This window comes from Papilio machaon, chromosome 9, assembly GCF_912999745.1.
Source record: "Papilio machaon chromosome 9, ilPapMach1.1, whole genome shotgun sequence".
Lineage (NCBI taxonomy): Eukaryota > Metazoa > Arthropoda > Insecta > Lepidoptera > Papilionidae > Papilio > Papilio machaon.
In genome coordinates, this window is record NC_059994.1 from 8,861,020 (window position 1) to 8,882,591 (window position 21,572).

A 21,572-nucleotide genomic window follows, 5' to 3' on the forward strand; every position below is an offset into this window, starting at 1 on the left:
ACCGTAAATCCGCACCCAGCGGAAACGGGGGCTCTGCGCACTGAGCGTGGGGCCGCGAGGAAGAAAACCTCTATAAAAAATTACCCTGAGGAGGAGGTGGATGTTCCGTAGGGCTACACCGGACAGGGCCACCCATACCGGGCAGGCCTGCGGAACATCGACGAGGGCGTGCGGCATCACGTTAAAAGGCAGCGGACTTCGGTCGGAGTATGGCGGCCTCCAAGGCCGCGCGTCATGACTGGGGGACCTCACCCTGCTCAACAAAGGCGGCTTCCGGTGTCCGACAACGCCGGGCAAAATGGACAATGGCAGACTTTAATAAGTATATACCCCAGGAGGGTACCGCTGGCTATGCCAGCGGAGAATCCCTCCCAGAGGTCATTCTGACCTCTGGCCGGCCCACGTACTCTGGGGGGGCCAAAGCATGCCAAACCACGACCTCAGCACGAAACCCGGAAATGATAGCAAGCGATATGGATTTGACGAATCGGAAGGAGAAGGAAGTGTGGACAGGAAGAGGAGGAAAGGCTGGTAAGGACCAGGCAGAGGAGGAAGAGACGAGCGACGCGGAGTTGGTGTCGGTCTCTGAAATATCTGGAATGTCCGGAATATCCGGTCTGTCCTCGTCTGACTCGGACAGCACAATAGAGGGCACAAAAGACCTAGGGGAGGCGAACAGGGCCGCCCCTACAGCCCCGAGACTCGCCCTCAGATTTGCGGCGAAAATGCCAAAAAAGAGGGCGTTGAAAGATGACGGAGCGGCGGCCCCGGTGGCCGTCAAAGTATCAACGGCGGCAAGAGGCCGCCCAAGACGACCAGGGGCTCACAGCAGCTTCCTACAGGAGGCCAAAGCACATCTGGCGGAGGGGGGGGAGAGTGGAGCAAGCAGCTCGAACCCCCCCCCCTACCGGCCCCCGTGCCTCCTGCCCAGGGACCCGTCGGAGCCGAGGTGCTCCCAGCCGGCGGCCGCGACGATCGAGGCCCTTGCCGCTAAAGCCCTCCTGAATGTGGCCGCCATTCAGGGGGAGGTAAAAAAGAGCGGCAACATCAAGGGCACGGTCCTGGGACAGATTAACCGGGCCACAAAAGAGGTGATCGAGGCGGTGGAGGAGCTCCGCTCGATCACCCCTCAGGAGGAACAGCGCCGACTCCGCGCGGAAAATGCCCGACTAGCGAGGGAAGTGGAGCTCATCCGCGCGGAGCTCAAGGCATTCAAAGAGGCGTACTCGGAGTCGCAGAGGAAAGCGGCCACGACTCCGAGGGAGGTTCCTCAGGCCCGGGAGGAGGGAGTGGAGACCGTGCTCAGGGGCGCCCTCGAGGAGATGAGGCGCGACCTTCTAGAGTCCGTAGGCGGGATGGTAAACGCCCGCCTAGGAGACCTGGAAACGCGCCTCCCCCCTGAGCCGGTGGTCAGACCGCCTCTTCAGGCGGACCAACACCACCCGCCGCCGCCGCGCCCTGTGGCCCGGCCAAGACTAGCAACCGGCGCCGCCAAAAGCGCCGAAGCACGACCGGCCCAGGCCCCTGTGGCCAAAGCCGGTCCAGCCCCGAAGCCGAAGAGGCGAATTAACAAGACCGGACCGGCCGCCCCTCCCCCCCCTCCACCTGCTGGCGGAGAAGGGAGCGCAAGGACGGCCACAAGGGCCAAAGCCGCAGCCACTGAACCTGCCCCCCAAACATCCGGGGGCGAAGAGGTTCAGTGGTCCAAGGTAGTCGGCCGGAAGGCCCGAAAGAAGAAGGCTCCGGCCAGGGCCCCGCCCGCTGCACAGGTTCATCCTGTAAGAACGCAGCGGGCTGCCCCCCCCCCCCAAAGCGGTAAAGATCGTGGCCCCCAAGACGGCGGCTATCACCGTCACCCTCAAACCGGGGGCCACGATCACCAATGCCGAAGGACAGGTCTCTGAGGCCAAATATACCGACGTCTTGGCCAAGGCCAAGGCGGAAATCTGCCTCAGAGACCTCGGCTTGGAGACGGTCAAAGTACGGACGAGTATGACCGGCTCCAAGCTGATGGAGGTGGGGGGGAACACCCCAGAGGAGACGGCTGACCGCCTGGCCGCCGCACTGACACGCGTCATTGGCGACTGGGCGGACATCGCGCGGCCGTCCAAGCTCGCGGACCTCCGGGTCTCGGGCTTGGACGAGACGGTAACGCGCGAGGAGGTGGCAGCCAGACTGGCAACAGCCGGGGGCTGCCACCCCGATGCCGTCAGAGTGGGCCTCATTAGGTCCAGCTTCTGGGGTGGGGGCTCCGCCCTTGTGAGGTGTCCGGCGGCGGCGGCGAAAACTGTCGCCCAAATTGGCAAGGTGGCCATAGGGTGGAGCATGGCCACCATCACTGCGGTGAGGGCCCGGCCGCTGCGGTGTTTTAAATGCATGCAGCTGGGCCACACCCGGGCCCTATGCCCGTCGGAAGCGGAGGATGGTCGCCTCTGCTTCCGATGTGGCCAAGAGGGCCACAAGAGGGCCGCGTGCGAGGCGCCTGTCCACTGCGCCGTGTGCAAAAGGACAGGCTGCCCGCACGCCCACGTCATGGGGGGAGCTAAATGCACCCCCCCCACCATGAGGGGGAAGGCCCGCTCCACCGGCCCTCCCCCTGCGCCAAGAGCGCAGCCGCCGTCCGGGCCGCAGCAACCGCCCGAAGAGGAACGTATGCAGGTGTCATAAATGCCCAGACACCTGCATACAGAGTTCCTGCAGACCAACGCCAACCACTCCGCCCGCGCACAGGACCTGCTCATGCAGGCCCTGGCGGAGTGGAGAATTGCCGTTGCGGTCGTGGCCGAGCCCTACCTCATCCCTTCCCAGCCTCATTGGGTCGGGGACACGGAGGGCTCGGTCGGAATGGTGGCGCCGCCAGCGGGCCCGCAAATCCTCTCTCTCAGGGAGAGGGGCGCGGGTTACGTGGCGGCAAACTGGGGAGAAGTAGTGCTCATCGGAGTCTACTTCTCCCCGAACAGGAGCCTCTCGCAATTTGAGAGGTTCCTGGATGGCCTGGAGCTGGTGGTGCGGAGGGCATTGCCAGCCCAGGTCATCGTGATGGGGGACCTCAATGCTAAGTGCGCGGCTTGGGGATCCCCCATCACCGACGTCAAGGGGGCGCACCTTCGGGATTGGGCCCTCACTATTGGCCTGGTCCCGGAGAACCGGGGCAGCGCCTTCACATGTGTGCGCGCCCGGGGTGGCTCAGTCGTCGACGTGACGTTCGCCACCCCCAGTATCGGCGCGCGCATCTCGTGTTGGCGCGTCCTGGAGGATGTGGAGACCCTGTCAGATCACCTGTACATCAGGTTCAGGGTCTCCACAGCGCCCCCTGGGCGTCAAACCCGCACGGCGGGCGGCAGGGGCGTCTTCCCTAGGTGGCAGCTGTCACGTCTTGACGAAGACCTGGCAGAGGAGGCCGCTATTGTTTGTTCGTGGGCCTCCGACCCCCCTCAATCCCTGGGGGTCGGAGAAAGGGCTGCCAGGTTCCGTCGGGACTTGACGGCTGTATGCGACTCCGCAATGCCTAGGGCTCGACGCCTCGCGCCCCGAGAAGGGGTGTACTGGTGGTCGCGGGACCTCGCGGCCCTGCGTGCCACCAGCAACGCCGCTCGCCGTGCTCTATCCCGGTGCCGAAGACGTCGACACCGGGAGCCGGGCGAGCTGGAGCGCCTCCAGGCCGAAACGCGTTCGGCCAAAAAGGCGCTCCAAGCCGCCATAGGGGCCGCCAAGGACGCTGCATACTCGGAGTTCTTGGCGGCCCTGGACGCGGACCCGTGGGGGCGCCCGTACCGGATGGTACGGGCCAAATTCAAAACGGCGCCCCCCACGGAGGCCATGGAGCCGGCCGTCCTCAGCGCGGTGGTAGAGGGGCTGTTTCCAGACAGCCCCCCATTCGAGCCACCGCGCATGTCCCAGCAGAGGGCTGAAGACGAGGACGACGCCGCCCCTAATCCTCCTCTGATAACAGAGGAGGAGATGCTAGGGGCGGCCCGCCGGCTCCAAGGCCCGCGGAAGGCCCCGGGACCGGATGGGGTCCCGGGGAAGGTTCTCCCCATCGCATTGAGGCACCTCGGGGACCGCCTCCGCTGCCTCTTCGACGATTGTCTGGCAGCGGGGCACTTCCCTGAGGTGTGGAAGGAGGGGCGGCTGGTCCTTATTAGGAAAGAAGGCCGCCCCGCGGACTCTCCGTCGGGATACCGCCCACTGGTGATGCTGGATGAGGCCGGGAAGCTGCTAGAGCGAGTCATAGCTGCCCGGATCATCCAGCATCTAGAGAGGGACGGGCCGCAGCTTTCGGTGAACCAATTCGGGTTCCGGTCAGGACGATCCACCATGGACGCCCTGGCCGCCCTGAAGAAGTTCACCGACGAAGCGGCCCAAAAGGGGCAGGGAGCCATGGCGGTGTCATTAGACATCGCCAACGCCTTCGGCTCCCTCCCCTTTGCGGTAATAGAGGAGGCGCTCCGATATCACGGAGTGCCCCTCTACCTGCGGAGAGTCGTGGGACACTACCTGCAAGGGCGGGTAGTGTCCTACATGGGGAGAACCGGTCGAGAGGAGAGGCGGATGGCCTCCGGTGTTCCACAGGGGTCCGTGTTAGGGCCCCTCCTGTGGAACATCGGATATGACTGGGCCATCCGCGGAGAGGTGCTGTCCCGGATGGCGGTCATCTGCTACGCAGATGACACGCTGGTAGCCGTCCGGGACACCACCTGGAGCCGCTTAGTAAGGAGGGCTGAGGCCGGAGCCACATTATTGACCCGGAGGATTGAGGCACTAGGCCTCCGAGTGGCCCTCAGCAAAACCGAGGCCCTCTGTTTTAAAGGGCCTCGGTGGAGGGTACCTGCGGGGGCCACCCTCCGGGTCAACGGAGAGGAAGTCGGGGTCAAGGCCCGGATAAAATATCTGGGTCTTGTCCTCGACGGGGGTTGGCGCTTCGGTGACCACTTCCGAGCGCTGACCCCCCGGCTTGTGGGCGCGGCCTCAGCCCTGGCGAGGCTCCTCCCTAACCTCAGCGGTCCGGGTGTACATGCGAGGATGCTGTACACCACGGTCGTCAAGAGTATGGCCCTGTACGGTGCACCGATATGGGCTCGCGCCCTTAATGCACCGAACAGGGCCCTCCTCCGCAGGCCGCAACGCATTGTTGCGGCGCGTGCGTGCCGGGCCTACCGAACGGTAGGCCACGCGGCGGCCTGCGTTTTGGCCGGCACCCCTCCGTGGGAGATCGAGGCGGGTGTGCTGGCCGAAGCCTACTGGGCGCGGGCTACACAAAGAGCTCGGGGCGAAGCCCCAGCTCCAGAGGAGCTCTCCCGCGCCCGGGAGGTGAGGAGAAGGACGACCGTGGAGCTGTGGGCGAGAGGCCTAGCGCACGCCAAATATGGCGTGCGCACCATAGAGGCCATACGCCCGCAGCTCCCGGAGTGGTGTGGGAGGAGCCACGGCTCCCTCACCTTCCGACTGACACAGGTGCTGTCCGGACACGGCTGTTTCGGACGGTACCTGTGTCGGATCGGAAGGGAGGTGACGATGCGCTGCCACGGGTGCGGCGCCAGCGAGGATACGGCGCAGCACACACTCGAAGTGTGCTGCGCCTGGAATGATGAGCGCCGCACCCTGGTGGCGGCGATAGGCGGCGACCTCTCACTCCCCGGCGTCGTACGCGCCATGTTGGGGAGTGAGAGGTCTTGGAACGCGGTCTCCTCCTTCTGCGAATTAGTCATGTCGCAGAAGGAGGAGAGGGAGCGGGAGCGCGAAGGGGATCCCCTAGCGCCCCCGCTCCGGCAGAGAAGAGTGGGGAGGAGGAGGCGGCAATTCGCTGCTGCCCTTCTCCCCACGACTTAAATTTTGAGGGCCGTAAAGGCTAAACGCAGGCGGGGTCACGGAAGTAAGCTAACGCGTTCCCCGTGGCCCCGCCGTAACGCGTGAGAGGGCAGTCTGGTTTTAGTGGGTATTCCGGTCGCCTTGTCTCTATCTTCTGCGGCCGGCGAGTCCCACACTCCCCTACGCCATTGCACAGCCCGGCGTAGGGGGTGCGTAAATGCATTTCCAGACTATAAAAAAAAAAAAAAAAAAAAAAAAAAAAAAAAAAAAAAAGGTTAGGTTAGGTTAGGTTAGGTTAGGTTAGGTTAGGTTAGGTTAGGTTAGGTTAGGTTAGGTTAGGTTAGGTTAGGTTCCACGGACCTGCTCGGTTGTCCGAGTGGGCGGAGAGGTGAACTCCGACGTGGCGCGTCCCCGGGTGGTGGATAGGGGAACGCCCCGGCATATTGCTGGGGTAGGGCTTTTTTCGCCCCGCGAACCAAACGCCAACAAACCCGTAAGTCCGCACTGAGCGGAAACGGGGGCTCTGCGCACTGAGCGTGGGGCCGCGAGGAAGAAAACCTCTATAAAAAATTACCCGGTGGTGACACCACACTTGGCCGCCCACTGGTCTTTATGATCGGTGGACGCCAAGTAGACCGTAAGTCCGCACTGAGCGGAAACGGGGGCTCTGCGCACTGAGCGTGGGGCCGCGAGGAAGAAAACCTCTATAAAAAATTACCCGGTGGTGACACCACACTTGGCCGCCCACTGGTCTTTATGATCGGTGGACGCCAAGTAGACCGTAAGTCCGCACTGAGCGGAAACGGGGGCTCTGCGCACTGAGCGTAGGGCCGCGAGGAAGAAAACCTCTATAAAAAATTACCCGGTGGTGACACCACTTGGCCGCCCACTGGTCTTTATGATCGGTGGACGCCAAGTAAACCGTAATCCGCACTGAGCGGACCGGGGGCCCTGCGCACTGAGCGCGGGGCTGCGAGGAAGAAAACCTCTCTAAAAAATCACCCGGTGGCAACACCACACTTGGTCGCCCACCGGTCTTTATGATCGGTGGACGCCAAGTAAACCGTAATCCGCACTGAGCGGACCGGGGGCCCTGCGCATTGAGCGCGGGGCTGCGAGGAAGAAAACCTCTCTAAAAAATCACCCGGTGGCAACACCACACTTGGCCGCCCACCGGTCTTTATGATCGGTGGACGCCAAGTAAACCGTAATCCGCACTGAGCGGACCGGGGGCCCTACGCACTGAGCGTGGGGCTGCGAGGAAGAAAACCTCTCTAAAAAATCACCCGGAGGAGGGCACGCCTTCAGGGCGGTGCGGGGCGCGACGTGCACCGAGGTGCCGCCGTGCGGAGTGGTGGGGTGTTCTTCCGCGGGGCTACGCCGGACAGGGCCTCCCATACCGGACAGGCCCGCGGGAAACACCAGTGGACCCTGAGGGGTCGTAGGATGGAGGGCCTTCAAGGCCCTCGGCGCGGCAGGGTCGGTTTGAGTCTTCCGTAAGGCCAAATCAGGCCAGGTCGTGCAAACATCGGAGTGCGGCAGCACTATAAACTGCAGCGGACTTCGGTCGGAGGATGACGGCCTTCAAGGCCGTGCGGGACCTCACCCTGTACCAAAGGCGGTTTCCGGTGTCCGACAACACTGGAAAAAGTAAAAGTAAATGATGGCATCTCCCAAAACACAACTACCCCAGGAGGGTACCTCCGGCACCGCCGGGGGAGAATCCCTCCCCGTGGCTTCGGCCGCGGGCTGCCCCTCGTACTCTGGGGGGGGCAAGGACTGCCTTTCAAATACGAACACAACGACGACCCAGGCTAGGATTATGGAACTGATAGCAAGAGATTTGGACTCAGAAGTGACGAGGCGCCCATCACTGGATGGCGCCGAACTAAAGGAGGTGAGAGTGCGGCTGGAGCGCGTTCCGATCGCGGCGTCTAACGCCCCTCGACAGCGCCTACCGGCACTCAGTGACACGTCGGACTCCGACATGGAGATTGAGGCACCGGAGAACCGTGCAGACCGGCACCCTGGACAATGGGGGAGTCTTGGACGGAAACGACACCGGGATACAGTCGCCGCACCAGGCGACACAGAGACGGGACCCTCGCCCAAAGTGGCAGGTACAAGGAAAGGCCGAGGACGGCCACCGACAACTGGCGAATACGTTGGGCTCGCCAAGGCGAAACAGGAGCTGGCAGAGGCCACCCGTCGCCAACTAGAGTGGGAGGCGGAGAAAGATGTCGCCGAGCTAACGATGGGGCTACGGTCGACCAGAGCGGGGGTCCGACTTTCAGAGACCTCCGCATCTGAACCGGACGATGAAGGCGAGTTGGGCTCCGCAGAATTAGGCGGTCAAATAGAGCTTGGCGCAGCGGCCGTGGCGGCCGTCTGCGAAAAATCAAACAATCTGAAAGGCACATCGAAGAAAGCTCTTAAGGAGGCGGTAGCGCAGATCCGGGCGGCGGCAAAATGTCTGACGTCACGGAACGTTAATGAGGAGACGAGACTGTTGCGAGCGGCCAACTCCCGCCTACAGGCGGAAATGGCCGCACTAAAGAAAGAGATGGCAGAACTGAGGGCGTGCGTGTCGCAGGCGGGGGCGTCACCTAAACCTGTCACAGCGGCATGCCCGCAAACCACGGAGGAGGAACTAGAAAACCGAATCTTGAGCAGGCTCTCGGACCGGCTCAACGCTCGAATAGACGGGCTAGAGCCGCGCCTGAATCCGGAACCTCGCCTAAGACCGGCACTGGCTCATGACAGACGCGAGGCGGAAGCCAGACCACCCCCGGCAAGCCGTCCACGCCACACACCGGCTGAGACCCAGGCAGAACTGCCTGACGAGCGTCGCCCGGATCCGGTCCAATCGAGCTGGATCAAGGTCGGCGCCAAAGGAAAAAAGAAGGCGCCGACCTCTTCTTCAGCGCCGGCCGCCGCCGCTTCTTCTTCTGCCGCGGCCCAACCCGCCCATCCGGGCCAAAAGGCGAAGACGAAAAAGAAGGCCGCTAAAAAGAAGGGCAAGGCCAAAAACCAAGAGACGGGACGCCCCCTCCCGCCGGCGCCTACTTCCATGAAGGAGACCATGGCGTCGGTGGTTAAGAGGGGCCTGAGAGAAAAGGCGCCGACTACCACCAGATCGGCGCCCACGACGAAGAAGAAGGGGCAAGAGAAGGTCAGGTCCTCGCCTAAGCTGCGGGCCCCCAAGACCTCGGCAGTCGTGGTGACCTTACATCCCACGGCTGTGGAGAAGGGGGTCACATACGCCAAGGCTCTCGCTGAGGCGAAACAAAAGGTGAACCTCAAGGACCTAGAAATTGAGAGCGTCCGCTTCAAGCGGGCGGCAACCGGGGCGTCCATCATTGAAATCCCCGGTGCCACTAGCGCGCCAAAGGCGGACCTCCTCGCGGAGAGGCTTCGCGAGGTCTTCGGGAACGGAGGCGACATCACCGTCTCCCGTCCAACTAAAATGTCGGAGATGATAGTGGCGGGACTAGACGATTCCGTCACAAAAGACGAAGTGACAGCCGCGGTCGCGGCTAAAGGTGGATGTGCGGCAAATTGTATCAAAGTAGGCACACTCCGCCAGGAGAGGTCCGGCCTATTCGCCGTGTGGGTTTCATGCCCTGTTGAAGCCGCCAAGAGGGTGGTTGAAGGGAAACTTCTCGTCGGATGGGTCTCGGCCAGGGTGAAGCTCCTTGAACGTAGGGAGCTAAGGTGCTTCAAGTGCCTTCACTCTGGCCATGTCAAGGCACGGTGTACTGCGGAGGTCGACCGGGGGCTTCAGTGCTACCGATGCGGCCAGCTGGGACACCGCGCCGCAGAGTGTAACGCTGCCCCCCACTGCACATTGTGTGCGGAGGCTGGGAAGGCAGCCAATCATCTCTTGGGGAGCAAGACATGCTCGGCCCCCAAGAAAAGGATGTTCAGCAGGGTATTTGTTGCGAGCAGAGCCAGCCCGCAACAGGCACAACCACCACCGAGCGGTGAAGTAGAGATGGAAACCGAAAGTACTTCAAAATAATGACGACGACGGCTACTAAATACATGCAAGCCAACATCAACCACTGCGCCAGAGCTCAGGATTTATTGATCCAAAGCATGGTGCAGTGGTCGATAGATGTTACGGTGGTGACTGAGCCCTACTTCATTCCCACGAGAAACAACTGGGTGGGCGATGACGACGGGCTGGCGGCAATCGCGGTGTCAAGCGACGTCGTAATAAGGAGGTCTCGGAAAGGTCGAGGAGTCGTTGCGGCGTTGTGCGGCGATGCGATGGTGGTCGCGGTATATTTCTCGCCAAACCGGCCACTATCCGAATTCGAGGCATTCCTAGGGGAGATGGACTCGGTCCTGGCCTGGTGCCGTCCAAACCGGATCGTTGTGGCTGGCGATCTTAACGCAAAGTCCACGGTCTGGGGATGCCCTGCCACGGATGCGAGAGGAGAACTGGTGGAGGAGTGGCTCGCCTCGAATGGCTTAGTTGTTCTGAACGTGGGGAACACGGACACATGCGTGCGGATGCAGGGTGGCTCCATTGTGGACGTGTCCTTCGCCAGTGCGGACCTGGCACGAACCGTCCGGGACTGGGCAGTCCTGGAGGGTGTGGAGACTTTGTCCGACCACAGGTATATTCGGTTTGACGTCTCCCCCCTCCCTTGCGGTTCCGGTCCCGGGCGTGTTGCGTCGTCGTCGGAGATCGGCCCGAGGTGGGCCCTCAAAAAACTTGACGGGGAAGCGGCGATCCAGGCGTCTCTGGTCGCAAGCTGGAACCCAACACCGAACGTGACGGAAGTAGAGTCCGAGTCGCGGTGGCTCCACGAAGCGGTCACGCACATTTGTGACGTCGCGATGCCCCGCGTGTTGCGCCCTCCGGCTCGGACGGCTTTGTATTGGTGGTCGGAAGATCTCGGTCGTCTTCGTGTGTCCTGCGTGTCAGCAAGGCGGCAATACTCCAGGTACCGTCGTCGCCGCAGACGAAGCGGGCACACCGAGGAAGAGGAGAGGCGCCTCTACACCGCCTACCAGGACGCGAAAAAGGCCCTCAGGGTGGCCATCGCTGTTGCGAAAGAGGAGGCCTGGCAGGAGCTGCTGGCGTCGTTGGAGGTCGACCCCTGGGGTCGGCCATATCGGCTCGTAATGAGCAAGCTCAGGCCCTGGGCCCCACCTCTAACGGCGAGCATGGACCCGGAAGTACTGGTCAGAGTAGTGGAGACCTTGTTCCCCTCGATGAGGGAGGAATTTGTGCCGCCATCAATGGTGTTTTCGCCAGCGACTTCAAATCGCGATGCGGACGGGGAAGTCCCGGAAGTGGAAGAAAGGGAACTGTGGGCGGCTGTGTCACGGCTTCAGGCCAAAAACACCGCCCCAGGCCCCGATGGGATCCCCGGACGCATATGGGTCCTGGCCCTAAAGAACGGACTGGACGACAGGTTCCGAGCCTTCCTTACTCGGTGCCTCAAGGAACATACTTTCCCAGACGACTGGAAGACGGGGAAACTCGTACTGATTGGAAAGGCAGGAAGACCGGCAGATTCTCCTTCGGCGTATCGCCCGATAGTCCTGCTCGGGGAGGCGGGTAAGCTTTTTGAGCGCGTTATTGCGACCCGCCTCACAGAACACCTCGACCGAGTAGGGCCAAATTTGGCAGACTGCCAGTATGGTTTCCGGCGCGGCCGCTCTACCATCGATGCTATTGCACGGGTGAGGGCCGTCGCCGAAGAGGAGGTCCTTAGGGGCGGCGTCGTCTTGGCGGTATCTTTAGATATCGCCAACGCTTTTAACACACTGCCTCACGCCTGTATAATGGAGGCCCTACGTTTTCATGGGGTCCCGTTGTACTTGCGTGAGACGATTAAGGCCTACCTATCGGATAGGACAGTGGTATATCCCACAACCACCGGATTAGGACAAAGAAGAGTGTCGTGCGGCGTTCCACAGGGTTCCGTTTTAGGGCCACTACTGTGGAACGTCGGTTACGACTGGGTCCTTCGTGGCCCGACTCTCCGTGGCGTTAGCGTCGTCTGCTACGCGGACGATACACTGGTGTTGGCAAGGGGCAGTAGCTATCGGGAAGCGAGTGTGCTAGCTACTGCCGGAGTAGCCCAAGTAGTGGGCAGGATTAGGAGTTTGGGCCTGACGGTGGCCCTTGAGAAATCCGAGGCCCTGTGTTTTCACGGGCCTCGCCGAGCGCCACCACCGAGCGCTCAATTGATAGTGGGCGGAGTTTCCATCGGCGTCGGGTCCACAATGAAGTATCTGGGAGTTGTACTCGACAGCCGGTGGAACTTCCAAGAACATTTCCGGCAGATGGCACCGAAGCTCGCGCGCACTTCGTTCGCCCTGAGCAGGTTATTGCCTAATCTGGGCGGACCGAGCGCGAGCTGCCGGCGCCTCTATGCCGGAATTGTTAGATCAATGGCGTTGTACGGAGCCCCTATCTGGGCAGATGCCCTCGAGCGCCGCAATAAAGCCCAACTGCGCAGATCGCAGAGGGTAGTGGCGCTCCGAGCGGCTCGAGCATACCGCACCGTGTCGTTGGAGGCAGCATGCGTGCTAGCTGGGACTCCCCCATGGGAGCTGGAGGCGTCGGCGTTGGCGGAGGTCTATTGGAAGTCCGCCGACGTCAAAAGTCGGGGAGAGATCCCAAGTGGAGAAGAAATTGGAGAATGGCGAAAGAGCGCTAAGGATTCAGTCCAGCGCTGCTGGCTCGAACAGCTGAGCCAGCCGGGAGCGGGTCACCGCACCATAGCGGCGATTCGCCCCGTCCTAAAAGAATGGTTGACGAGACGATGGGGTGCACTCTCATATCGCCTAGTGCAGGTCCTCTCGGGGCATGGCTGCTTCGGGAGGTACCTGTGCAACGTGGCCAGACGGGAGCGCACTCCGCAGTGCCGATTTTGTGATGCCGCGGAAGACGACGCGGATCACACATTGACGTTCTGCACAGCATGGGCTGAGGAGAGAGCCGTGCTTGTGCACCAAATAGGAGTTGACACCTCGCTGCCGGCTGTCGTTTCTGCGATGGTCGGCAGTGAACCCGGATGGAGTGCCGTCGCCGCCTTTTGCGAGGCGGTGATGAAGAAAAAGGAAGAGGACGAGCGGCGCCGGGAGGATGATCCGGAGGAGGATCCCGTGCGCCGCCGCCGACCGATGCGCCGACGCCGGGCTTTTGCCCAGGCGTCTTAATAGTTTTATTTCACAAAGACGTGTTGGTCGGTGCCGGGTTGGGGGACCTGGTAGGAGTAGGGCGGCAGTTCTCCGTCGCCCACTCGGAGGTGGTTAATGTGGCCATGTGCGCCACGAGAGGTGGGTCCTAAAAGGACAAACGCTCTGCCGGGACAAGGATAAGGGAAACTGTCACCTTAGCCCGGCACAAGCGGGATGGCGGTTTCGAGGAGTTTTGGTCGGTAGTAGCCCCTCCGGTCATTTACGGGCCGGGGGAGCGGCTGAGTCCGACACACCTGCCCGCTCCCTCCCCCGAGCGGGTAGACGGCTCATAAACGGGTTTCTCCTCGTAAAAAAAAAAAAAAAAAAAAAAAAAAAAAAAAAAAAAAAAAAAAAAAAAAAAAAAAAAAAAAAAAAAAAAAAAAAAAAAAAGGTTAGGTTAGGTTAGGTTCCACGGACCTGCTCGGTTGTCCGAGTGGGCGGAGAGGAGTACTCCGACGTGGCGCGTCCCCGGGTGGTGGATAGGGGAACGCCCCGGCTTCGGCTGGGGTAGGGCTTCGGCCCCGCGAACCAAACTCTAGGGTCGGTCATCGTGTTGGGTGTTGCACATGACCGACCCACCTGGAGAGGGCCGTCAGTGGTGGGTCACAGCAGTGACTCCGCCCTGACCATGCCCAACCGGGGTCGCACCGGCAGATGCGACGTGGTGGGGCCGCGGGGGGTGTGGGTGGGTACTGGTTTATCCTGCCCATCTTACAGCCCTCGTGGCCGGATGTGGGGTGAGGTCGTGGGGGCTGTGGGTGGGTACTGGTTTATCCTGCCCCCTGCGGCCCTCATGGCCAGTATGAGGAGATGTATGGATGTGTGATGGAGAGGCCGAGGGGGGATACTGGTTTTCCAGTCCCCTCTGCGGCACGTAGAGTAGGGTAGAGGGCGGGCCCGTTGGTTCCGCCGGTGGGGGCTGGGGTAGTAGGACACAAAAGATCCTGCCTCTCTGGCTTTCACCACTTAGGGAGAGGCGCTTCGGCGTCAGACGCGCGACCCGAGCTTTGGTTATGGCTCAGCTGGTACAAAGCTCGGGTCATTGCGTTAAGGTGGGCATGAGGGTTTTTAGTGGGTATGGCCGAACGACTGTAGGCGAGTCCCACACTCCCTGCGCCATTGCACTGCCCGGCGCAGGGGTACGGAAGTGTATTTTCCCTCGTTACAAAAAAAAAAAAAAAAAAAAAAAAAAAAAAAAAAAAAAAAAAAAAAAAAAAAAAAAAAAAAAAAAAAAAAAAAAAAAAAAAAAAAAAAAAAAAAAAAGGTTAGGTTAGGTTAGGTTAGGTTAGGTTAGGTTAGGTTAGGTTAGGTTAGGTTAGGTTAGGTTAGGTTAGGTTAGGTTAGGTTCCACGGACCACCACGGACCTGCTCGGTTGTCCGAGTGGGCGGAGAGGAGTACTCCGACGTGGCGCGTCCCCGGGTGGTGGATAGGGGAACGCCCCGGCTTCGGCTGGGGTAGGGCTTCGGCCCCGCGAACCAAACTCTAGGGTCGGTCATCGTGTTGGGTGTTGCACATGACCGACCCACCTGGAGAGGGCCGTCAGTGGTGGGTCACAGCAGTGACTCCGCCCTGACCATGCCCAACCGGGGTCGCACCGGTAGATGCGACGTGGTGGGGCCGCGGGGGGTGTGGGTGGGTACTGGTTTATCCTGCCCATCTTACAGCCCTCGTGGCCGGATGTGGGGTGAGGTCGTGGGGGCTGTGGGTGGGTAACCCCTGCAGCCCTCGTGGCCAGATGAGGTGATGGATGGATGTGAGAGGTATGGAGAGGCCAAAGGGGGTGCTGGTTTACCAGCCCCCTCTGCGGCGTGTTAGGGTAGAGGGCGGGCCGGTTGGTTCCGCCGGTGGGGGCTGGGGTAGTAGGACAAAAAAAAAAGATCCTACCTCTCTGGCTCTCACCACTTAGGGAGAGGCGCTTCGGCGTCAGACGCGCGGCCCGAGCTTTGGTTATGGCTCAGCTGGTACAAAGCTCGGGTCATTGCGTTAAGGTGGGCATGAGGGTTTTTAGTGGGTATGGCCGAACGACTGTAGGCGAGTCCCACACTCCCTGCGCCATTGCACTGCCCGGCGCAGGGGTACGGAAGTGTATTTTCCCTCGTTACAAAAAAAAAAAAAAAAAAAAAAAAAAAAAAAAAAAAAAAAAAAAAAAAAAAAAAAGGTTCCACGGACCTCCACGGACCTGCTCGGTTGTCCGAGTGGGCGGAGAGGTGAACTCCGACGTGGCGCGTCCCCGGGTGGTGGATAGGGGAACGCCCCGGCTTCGGCTGGGGTAGGGCTTCGGCCCCGCGAACCAAACACTGGTAGGTTAGCTAGGGTAAGTTAGGTAAGGTTAGGTTTAGTAGATTAGGGTAGGGCGGCGTCTCGCCGCAAGGCGAGCGCCTACTAGGTTAGTTAGGTTAGGTTAGGTTAGGTTAGGTTAGGTTAGGTTAGGTTAGGTTAGGTTAGGTTAGGTTAGGTTAGGTTAGGTTAGGTTAGGTTAGGTTAGGTTAGGTTAGGTTAGGTTAGGTTAGGTTAGGTTAGGTTAGGTTAGGTTAGGTTAGGTTAGGTTAGGTTAATCGCGCGCCGGTTGCCGTACCGTGTGCATCGCTTCCGTGTCGCTCCGCATTTAAAATTCGATAAATGTGGTAAAAAGTGAGGTGATATACCAGTGTTGTACATCGGGAGATGCGCCTCGGCGAGACGCATCCAGTGATATATAACACATAGTGGGCAGAGACCAAAATAGTTAAGTTTTTAGTGTTTTAGTGTTTTAACGGTTATTTCGGGCGTGGCACTTTTTCGTCAAAGTCTAAAAAGTGCTTCGATTTCGACGTGTGATATATCGGGAGATGCGTCTCAGTGAGACAAATCGACCGATATAGTTTTTAGTGTGGATAGAGACCAAATTAGTTAAGTTTTTAGTGTTTAAGTGTTGTAACGGTCGTTTTGGGCGTGGCACTTTTACGACAAATTCCAAAAAGTGCTCCGATTTCGACGTGTGATATACCGGGAGATGCGTCTCAGTGAGACAAGTCGACCGGTATAGCTTTTAGGGTGGACAGAGACCATAATAGCTTAGTTTTTAGTGTTTAAGTGCGTATCTTAGTGTTTGTAGAACTTTACTTATGAAAAGTCTACAATCGCTATGAGCGACCGAAACAAAGCGGCTTACGACATGGGGGAGGACACCTCCATGTCGGACTACACGTGCTCGGAGGACGAGGGCGCCTCAGGGCGCCGGCTGGGAGCCGCGGGCGCCGCATGCACCGAGGACGCCGCAAGGCAAAACAAGGGAGGTAAGCCGCGGTCAGCGGGCATGACATTAAGGTTCCGAACGGGAACGACCCATAAACGGCCGTTGGCCGCTACATCAGCGGATGAGGACGCCCCGGCCGTGGCGCATAAAGTGGCCTCCTCTTCGACGAGGGGCCGCGTTAGGCGCCCAGTAGGGGTGTACAGCTTCCTCAAGGAGGCAAAAGACTACCTGGCTGATGGGGGGGATAGTGAGGGGGAGGACCCCGACCCAACCTACCGTCCAAGCGGTAGGAAGACGAGCCCCGTAGTGGCCTCTGCAAAAGCCTCTGACGACGGGACCCCCGACGCCCTATCCAGGGGCACGGTCGAGGCCCTCGCCGAGGAGGCTCTCAAAAGTGTAGAAAAGATTAAGGAGGAGATTAAGAAGAGTAGCCACCTAAAGGGTACCGTGTGGGGCCAAATTAACCGGGCCACTAAATGCGTTGTTGAAGCGGTTGAGGGCCTCCGCGAGATGAAGAGCAGCGCAGGCTCCGCGCGGACAATGCTCGCCTTTCAAGGGAGCTGGATATTGTCCGCAATGAGCTGCGTGCCTTCAAGCAGGCGTACGTCGAGTCGCAGCGGAAGTCCGCTGCAGCCCCGAAAGAGGCCACAGGGCCACAGCAGCCCAACTTTGAGGAGGTGCTAAGATACGCTATGGAGGAAATGAAGGGGCAACTCCTGCAGTCGGTAGGCGGGATGATCAATGCCCGCCTACAAGACCTGGAGATGCGCCTTCCTCCGGAGCCCGTCATGAGGCCCCCCCTGCGTGCCGACCAACGGCAGCCGCCGCCGCCCCGTCACAAGTCCCGGTCGGGGCTCGTGGAGGGCGCCATGGAGGTGGATGGGGAAGCCCAGCCATCCCCGGCGCCCACACCTAGGGCGGTAAAGAAGGCGCCGAAGAAGGGCGCTGCAAAGCGGCCGACTGCCCCCCCGCCACCTCCTCCCTCCAAGGGAAAACAGGGGGCAGGACAGGCAGACGCGACCCCTCCCCCCCCAACCGCTGGAACAAGTGGAGAGGGGGAAGCCCAGACGGGGACTGTGGGCAACTCCTGGTCTGAGGTTGTCCGGCGGAAGAAGAGGGGAAATGCCGCTGTCGCTGCTTATTCCCCCCCCTCAGCCGGAACAACCCGGCAGATCGCCCCGGCCCCACCAAAGGCCGTTAAAATCGTGGCCCCAAAAACCGCGGCCATAGTGGTGACCCTCAAGAAAGGGGCCACCATGACCAATGCGGAAGGGGCCACGACTGACGCGAAGTACACCGAGGTCCTGGCAAAGGCCAGGTCCTCGATATCCCTGAGGGAATTCGGTTTGGAGTCGGTCAAGATCCGAACGAGCATGACCGGCTCCAAACTGATGGAGGTCGGGGGGACCTCCCCCGAGGAAACTGCTGACCGCCTTGCCGCCGCCCTGGTGGAGGCAGTAGGCAGCTGGGCGGACATCACCCGCCCTACCAAAATGGCCGTCCTCAGGATCACCGGTCTGGATGACACGGTGACCACTGAGGAAGTGGCGGCCCAACTGGCATCGGTCGGCGGATGTCCCCCCGGCTCCATGAAAGTAGGCAACATCAGGCCGAGCTTCTGGGGCGGCGGCTCCGCCCTGATCAAGTGCCCAGCGACTGCTGCTAAAGCAATCGTGAAGGCGGGACGAGTGGCCATCGGATGGACGATGGCCACCGTCAAAGCAGTGGAGGCCCAGCCATTGCGATGCTATAAATGCATGATGCTGGGCCACACTCGCGCTCTATGCCCAGCGGAGGCAGAGAACGGGCGTCTCTGCTTCCGCTGCGGCAGTGAAGGGCACAAGTCGGCAGAGTGCGAGGCCCCCTGCAAATGCACCGTGTGTGCAACGACGGGGCGCCCACACTCACATGTGATGGGGGGTGCCAAGTGCACACCCCCGTCGGTGAAGGGCAAAGCCCCGTCGTCGAGCAGAGTGCCTCGCACTCAGCCCCAACCGCACGGCAGCCGAATGGCTGAGGAGGAAGAAATGCAGGTATCTTAATGCCAAGACACCTGCATTTCGACCTACTACAGACGAACACCAACCACTCTGCCAGGGCACAGGACTTGCTCATGCAGTGCCTGGCAGAGTGGAGAATTGCTGTTGCGGTCGTGGCTGAACCCTACTTTGTCCCCCCCCAACCCAGTTGGTTCGGGGACACAGAGGGATCAGTCGCCATTGTGGCGCCGCCTTCGAGCCCGCAACCCCTCTCCCTCAGGGAGCGAGGAGCGGGCTACGTGGCGGTGAACTGGGGAGAAGTAGTACTCATAGGAGTCTACTTCTCCCCAAACAGGAACCTCCGGCAATTCGAGAGGTTCCTGGATGGCCTGGAGCCGGTTGTGCAGAGAGCATCACCGGCCCAGGTCATCGTGATGGGGGACCTCAACGCTAAATGCGCAGCGTGGGGGTCCTCCATCACTGACCTGAAAGGGGCGCTTCTCCGGGACTGGGCCGTCATGATCGGCTTAGTTCCGGAGAACCAAGGCAACGCCAACACGTGCGTGCGCCGACAAGGGGGATCAGTCGTGGACGTCACGTTCGCGACCCCCGGCATCGGTGCACGCATATCATGTTGGCGTGTCCTTGAGGAGGTGGAGACCCTGTCCGATCATTTGTACATCCGGTTCAGGGTCTCCACCGCGCCCCAGGGGTCACAGGCCCGGACGGCGGCGGCAGGACGGCGAGGCGCTGAGGGCTTCCCAAAGTGGCAGCTCTCACGCCTCGACCCTGACCTGGCGGAAGAAGCCGCCATCGTCCGGGCTTGGGCGGAGGAACCCCCCCAAACAGTGGGGGTCGACGAGAGGGCGGCGAGATTTCGCCGTGATCTGACCGCCGTCTGCAACGCCGGAATGCCCAGGGCGCGACGTGGTTTCGCGCCCCGGGAAGGTGTGTACTGGTGGTCGCAGGACCTAGCCGCCCTGCGCTCCGCCAGTAACGCCGCCCGACGGGCATTCACCCGGTGCCGCAGACGGCGGAACAGAACAGAGGAGGAGCTGGAGCGCCTTCACACCGAGCTGAGCTCGGCAAAGAAGGCGTTCTCCAGTGCGATCAAGGCCGCCAAGGACTCTGCCTATGCGGAGTTCTTGGCGACCCTAGACGCAGACCCGTGGGGGCGCCCATACCGCATGGTGCGGGCGAAGTTGAAGGTGGCGCCCCCCACGGAAACGATGGAGCCGGCGGTCCTTAGCGCGGTGGTCGAAGGGCTGTTCCCGGATAGCCCTTCTTTTGTACCACCGCGCATGACAAGAGACATGCCGGCGGACGACGACGAACAGCTGAACCGGTCTGCCGCCCTCGCCCCACCCCCGATAACGAAGGAGGAAATGGCCAGGGCGGCGGGCCGGCTCAGGGGGACCCGCAAAGCCCCGGGGCCAGACGGAGTGCCTGGCAAGGTATTGCACATTGCGCTGGAACACCTCGGGGAACGGCTCCGCAGACTGTTTAACGACTGTCTGGCGGAGGGGCGCTTCCCCGGGGTGTGGAAGGAGGGGCGGCTGGTGTTGCTGAGGAAGGAGGGTCACCCCGTCGACTCTCCTTCCGGCCACCGGCCGCTCGTGATGCTGGATGAGGCCGGGAAGCTGCTCGAAAGGGTATTGGCTTCCCGGATCATCCAGCATCTGGAGACGGAAGGGCCGCAGCTCTCCGAGAACCAGTTCGGGTTTCGGTCCGGGCGATCCACCCTGGACGCCCTGACCGCCCTGAAAAGGTTCTCGGAGGATGCGACCGAGAGGGGTCAGGGGGCGGTGGCGGTGTCACTTGACATCGCCAACGCCTTCGGCTCCCTCCCCTTCGGAGTAATAGAGGAGGCACTTCGGTTCCACGAATTGCCCCTCTATCTCCGGAGGATTGTGGGACACTACCTGCAGGAGCGGGTAGTGTCCTACATGGGGAGGGAGGGAAGAGAGGAGCGGCGGATGGCCTCCGGTGTTCCTCAGGGGTCCGTCCTAGGACCCCTGCTGTGGAACATCGGCTTTGACTGGGCCATCCGCGGGGAGGTGCTGCCCCGGATGGCTGTCATCTGCTACGCGGATGATACGATGATAGCCGTCCGGGACACCACCTGGAGGAAAGTCAAGAGGAGGGCGGAAGCCGGGGCCACCCTGTTGGTCCGGAGGATCGAGGCGCTCGGACTCCGCGTGGCACTCCACAAAACCGAAGCCCTTTGCTTCAAAGGGCCGAGGTGGAGAGTGCCCGCAGGAGCGACCCTCCGGATCAACGGGGACGAGGTCGAGGTTAAGGCCCGGATAAAATATCTTGGCCTTATCCTCGATGGGGGTTGGCGTTTCGGAGATCACTTCCGGACGCTAACCCCCCGACTCGTCGGCGCGGCTTCCGCCCTCGCCAGGCTCCTCCCGAACCTGAGAGGTCCGGGCGTGCAGGTCAGACGACTGTACGCCATGGTCGTTCGCAGCATGGCCCTGTACGGCGCGCCGATATGGGCAGAAGCCCTTGACGCGCCAAACAGGGCCCTCCTCCGCAGGCCGCAGCGCATCGTTGCGGTGCGCGCATGCATGGCCTACCGCACGGTTGGCCATGCAGCGGCCTGCGCTTTGGCCGGCACTCCCCCGTGGGAGATAGAAGCGGGTGTGCTGGCCGAAGCGTACCGGGAGCGGGCCGAGCAGAGAGCTCGGGGCGAAGCTCCGGCTCCAGAGGAGCTCGCCCGGTCCCGGGCGGAGAGAAAGCGAGCGACCATAGAGCTGTGGGCTGCTGGCCTAGCGGACGCCGAATACGGCGCCCGCACCATAGAGGCTATACGCCCACAGCTCTCGGACTGGTGCGGGAGGCGCCATGGCGCAATCACATATAGACTTTCGCAGATGCTGACAGGCCACGGGTGCTTCGGGCGGTACCTTCACCGAATACGAAGAGAGGAGAGGATGTCGTGCCACGAGTGCGGCGCTGATGAGGACACCGCGCAACACACCCTTCAGGTATGTACAGCGTGGTCCGAAGAGCGCCGCACTCTGGTAGCGGCGATTGGTGATGACCTCTCACTCCCAGGCGTAATTCGCGCCATGCTGGGCAGTGAGGGGTCATGGGAGGCGGTTTCCTCCTTCTGCGAAATAGTAATTTCGCAGAAGGAGGAAAGGGAGCGAGAGCGCGAGGATAACCCCCTCGCGCCCCCGCTCAGACGCAGGAGAGTGGGGAGAAGGAGGCGGGGTTTCGCCGCCGTACTTCTCCCCACAAACCATGCGTGAGAGGGAGGCCCCTTCAGGGCGATAACGCAGGCGGGGTCACGGAAGAAAGCTAAAGCGTTCCCGTGGCGCCCGCCATAATGCGT

General features: G+C 61.2%; 3 protein-coding genes across 3 annotated transcripts; all 3 read left to right on the plus strand.

The window, feature by feature from the left end:
• Positions 1–305: 305 nt before the first annotated feature.
• Positions 306–2,667, plus strand: LOC123721269. The gene is made up of 2 exons (XM_045679513.1): positions 306–1,778; positions 1,837–2,667. The coding sequence occupies exons 1-2, from the start codon at positions 306–308 to the stop codon at positions 2,665–2,667; spliced, it is 2,304 nt and encodes a 767-aa protein (XP_045535469.1).
• A 4,804-nt stretch (positions 2,668–7,471) lies between these two features.
• LOC123721270 lies at positions 7,472–9,829 on the plus strand. The gene has a single exon (XM_045679514.1). It carries the CDS (start codon positions 7,472–7,474, stop codon positions 9,827–9,829), a length of 2,358 nt encoding a protein of 785 aa, XP_045535470.1.
• Positions 9,830–16,169: 6,340 nt separating this feature from the next.
• On the plus strand, positions 16,170–18,292 carry LOC123721271 (tropomyosin-1, isoforms 33/34-like). The gene is made up of 2 exons (XM_045679516.1): positions 16,170–16,692; positions 16,749–18,292. The coding sequence occupies exons 1-2, from the start codon at positions 16,170–16,172 to the stop codon at positions 18,290–18,292; spliced, it is 2,067 nt and encodes a 688-aa protein (XP_045535472.1).
• Positions 18,293–21,572: the final 3,280 nt, after the last annotated feature.

Coding starts and splice junctions, on each gene's coding strand:
- LOC123721270 (XM_045679514.1), top strand. CDS start 7,472: ATGGCATCTCCCAAAACACAACTACCCCAGGAGGGTACCTCCGGCACC.
- LOC123721271 (XM_045679516.1), top strand. CDS start 16,170: ATGGGGGAGGACACCTCCATGTCGGACTACACGTGCTCGGAGGACGAG. Junction 16,693..16,748: donor GAAGAGTAGCCACCTAAAGG/GTACCGTGTGGG, acceptor GAAGCGGTTGAG/GGCCTCCGCGAGATGAAGAG.
- LOC123721269 (XM_045679513.1), top strand. CDS start 306: ATGGCAGACTTTAATAAGTATATACCCCAGGAGGGTACCGCTGGCTAT. Junction 1,779..1,836: donor CCGCTGCACAGGTTCATCCT/GTAAGAACGCAG, acceptor GTGGCCCCCAAG/ACGGCGGCTATCACCGTCAC.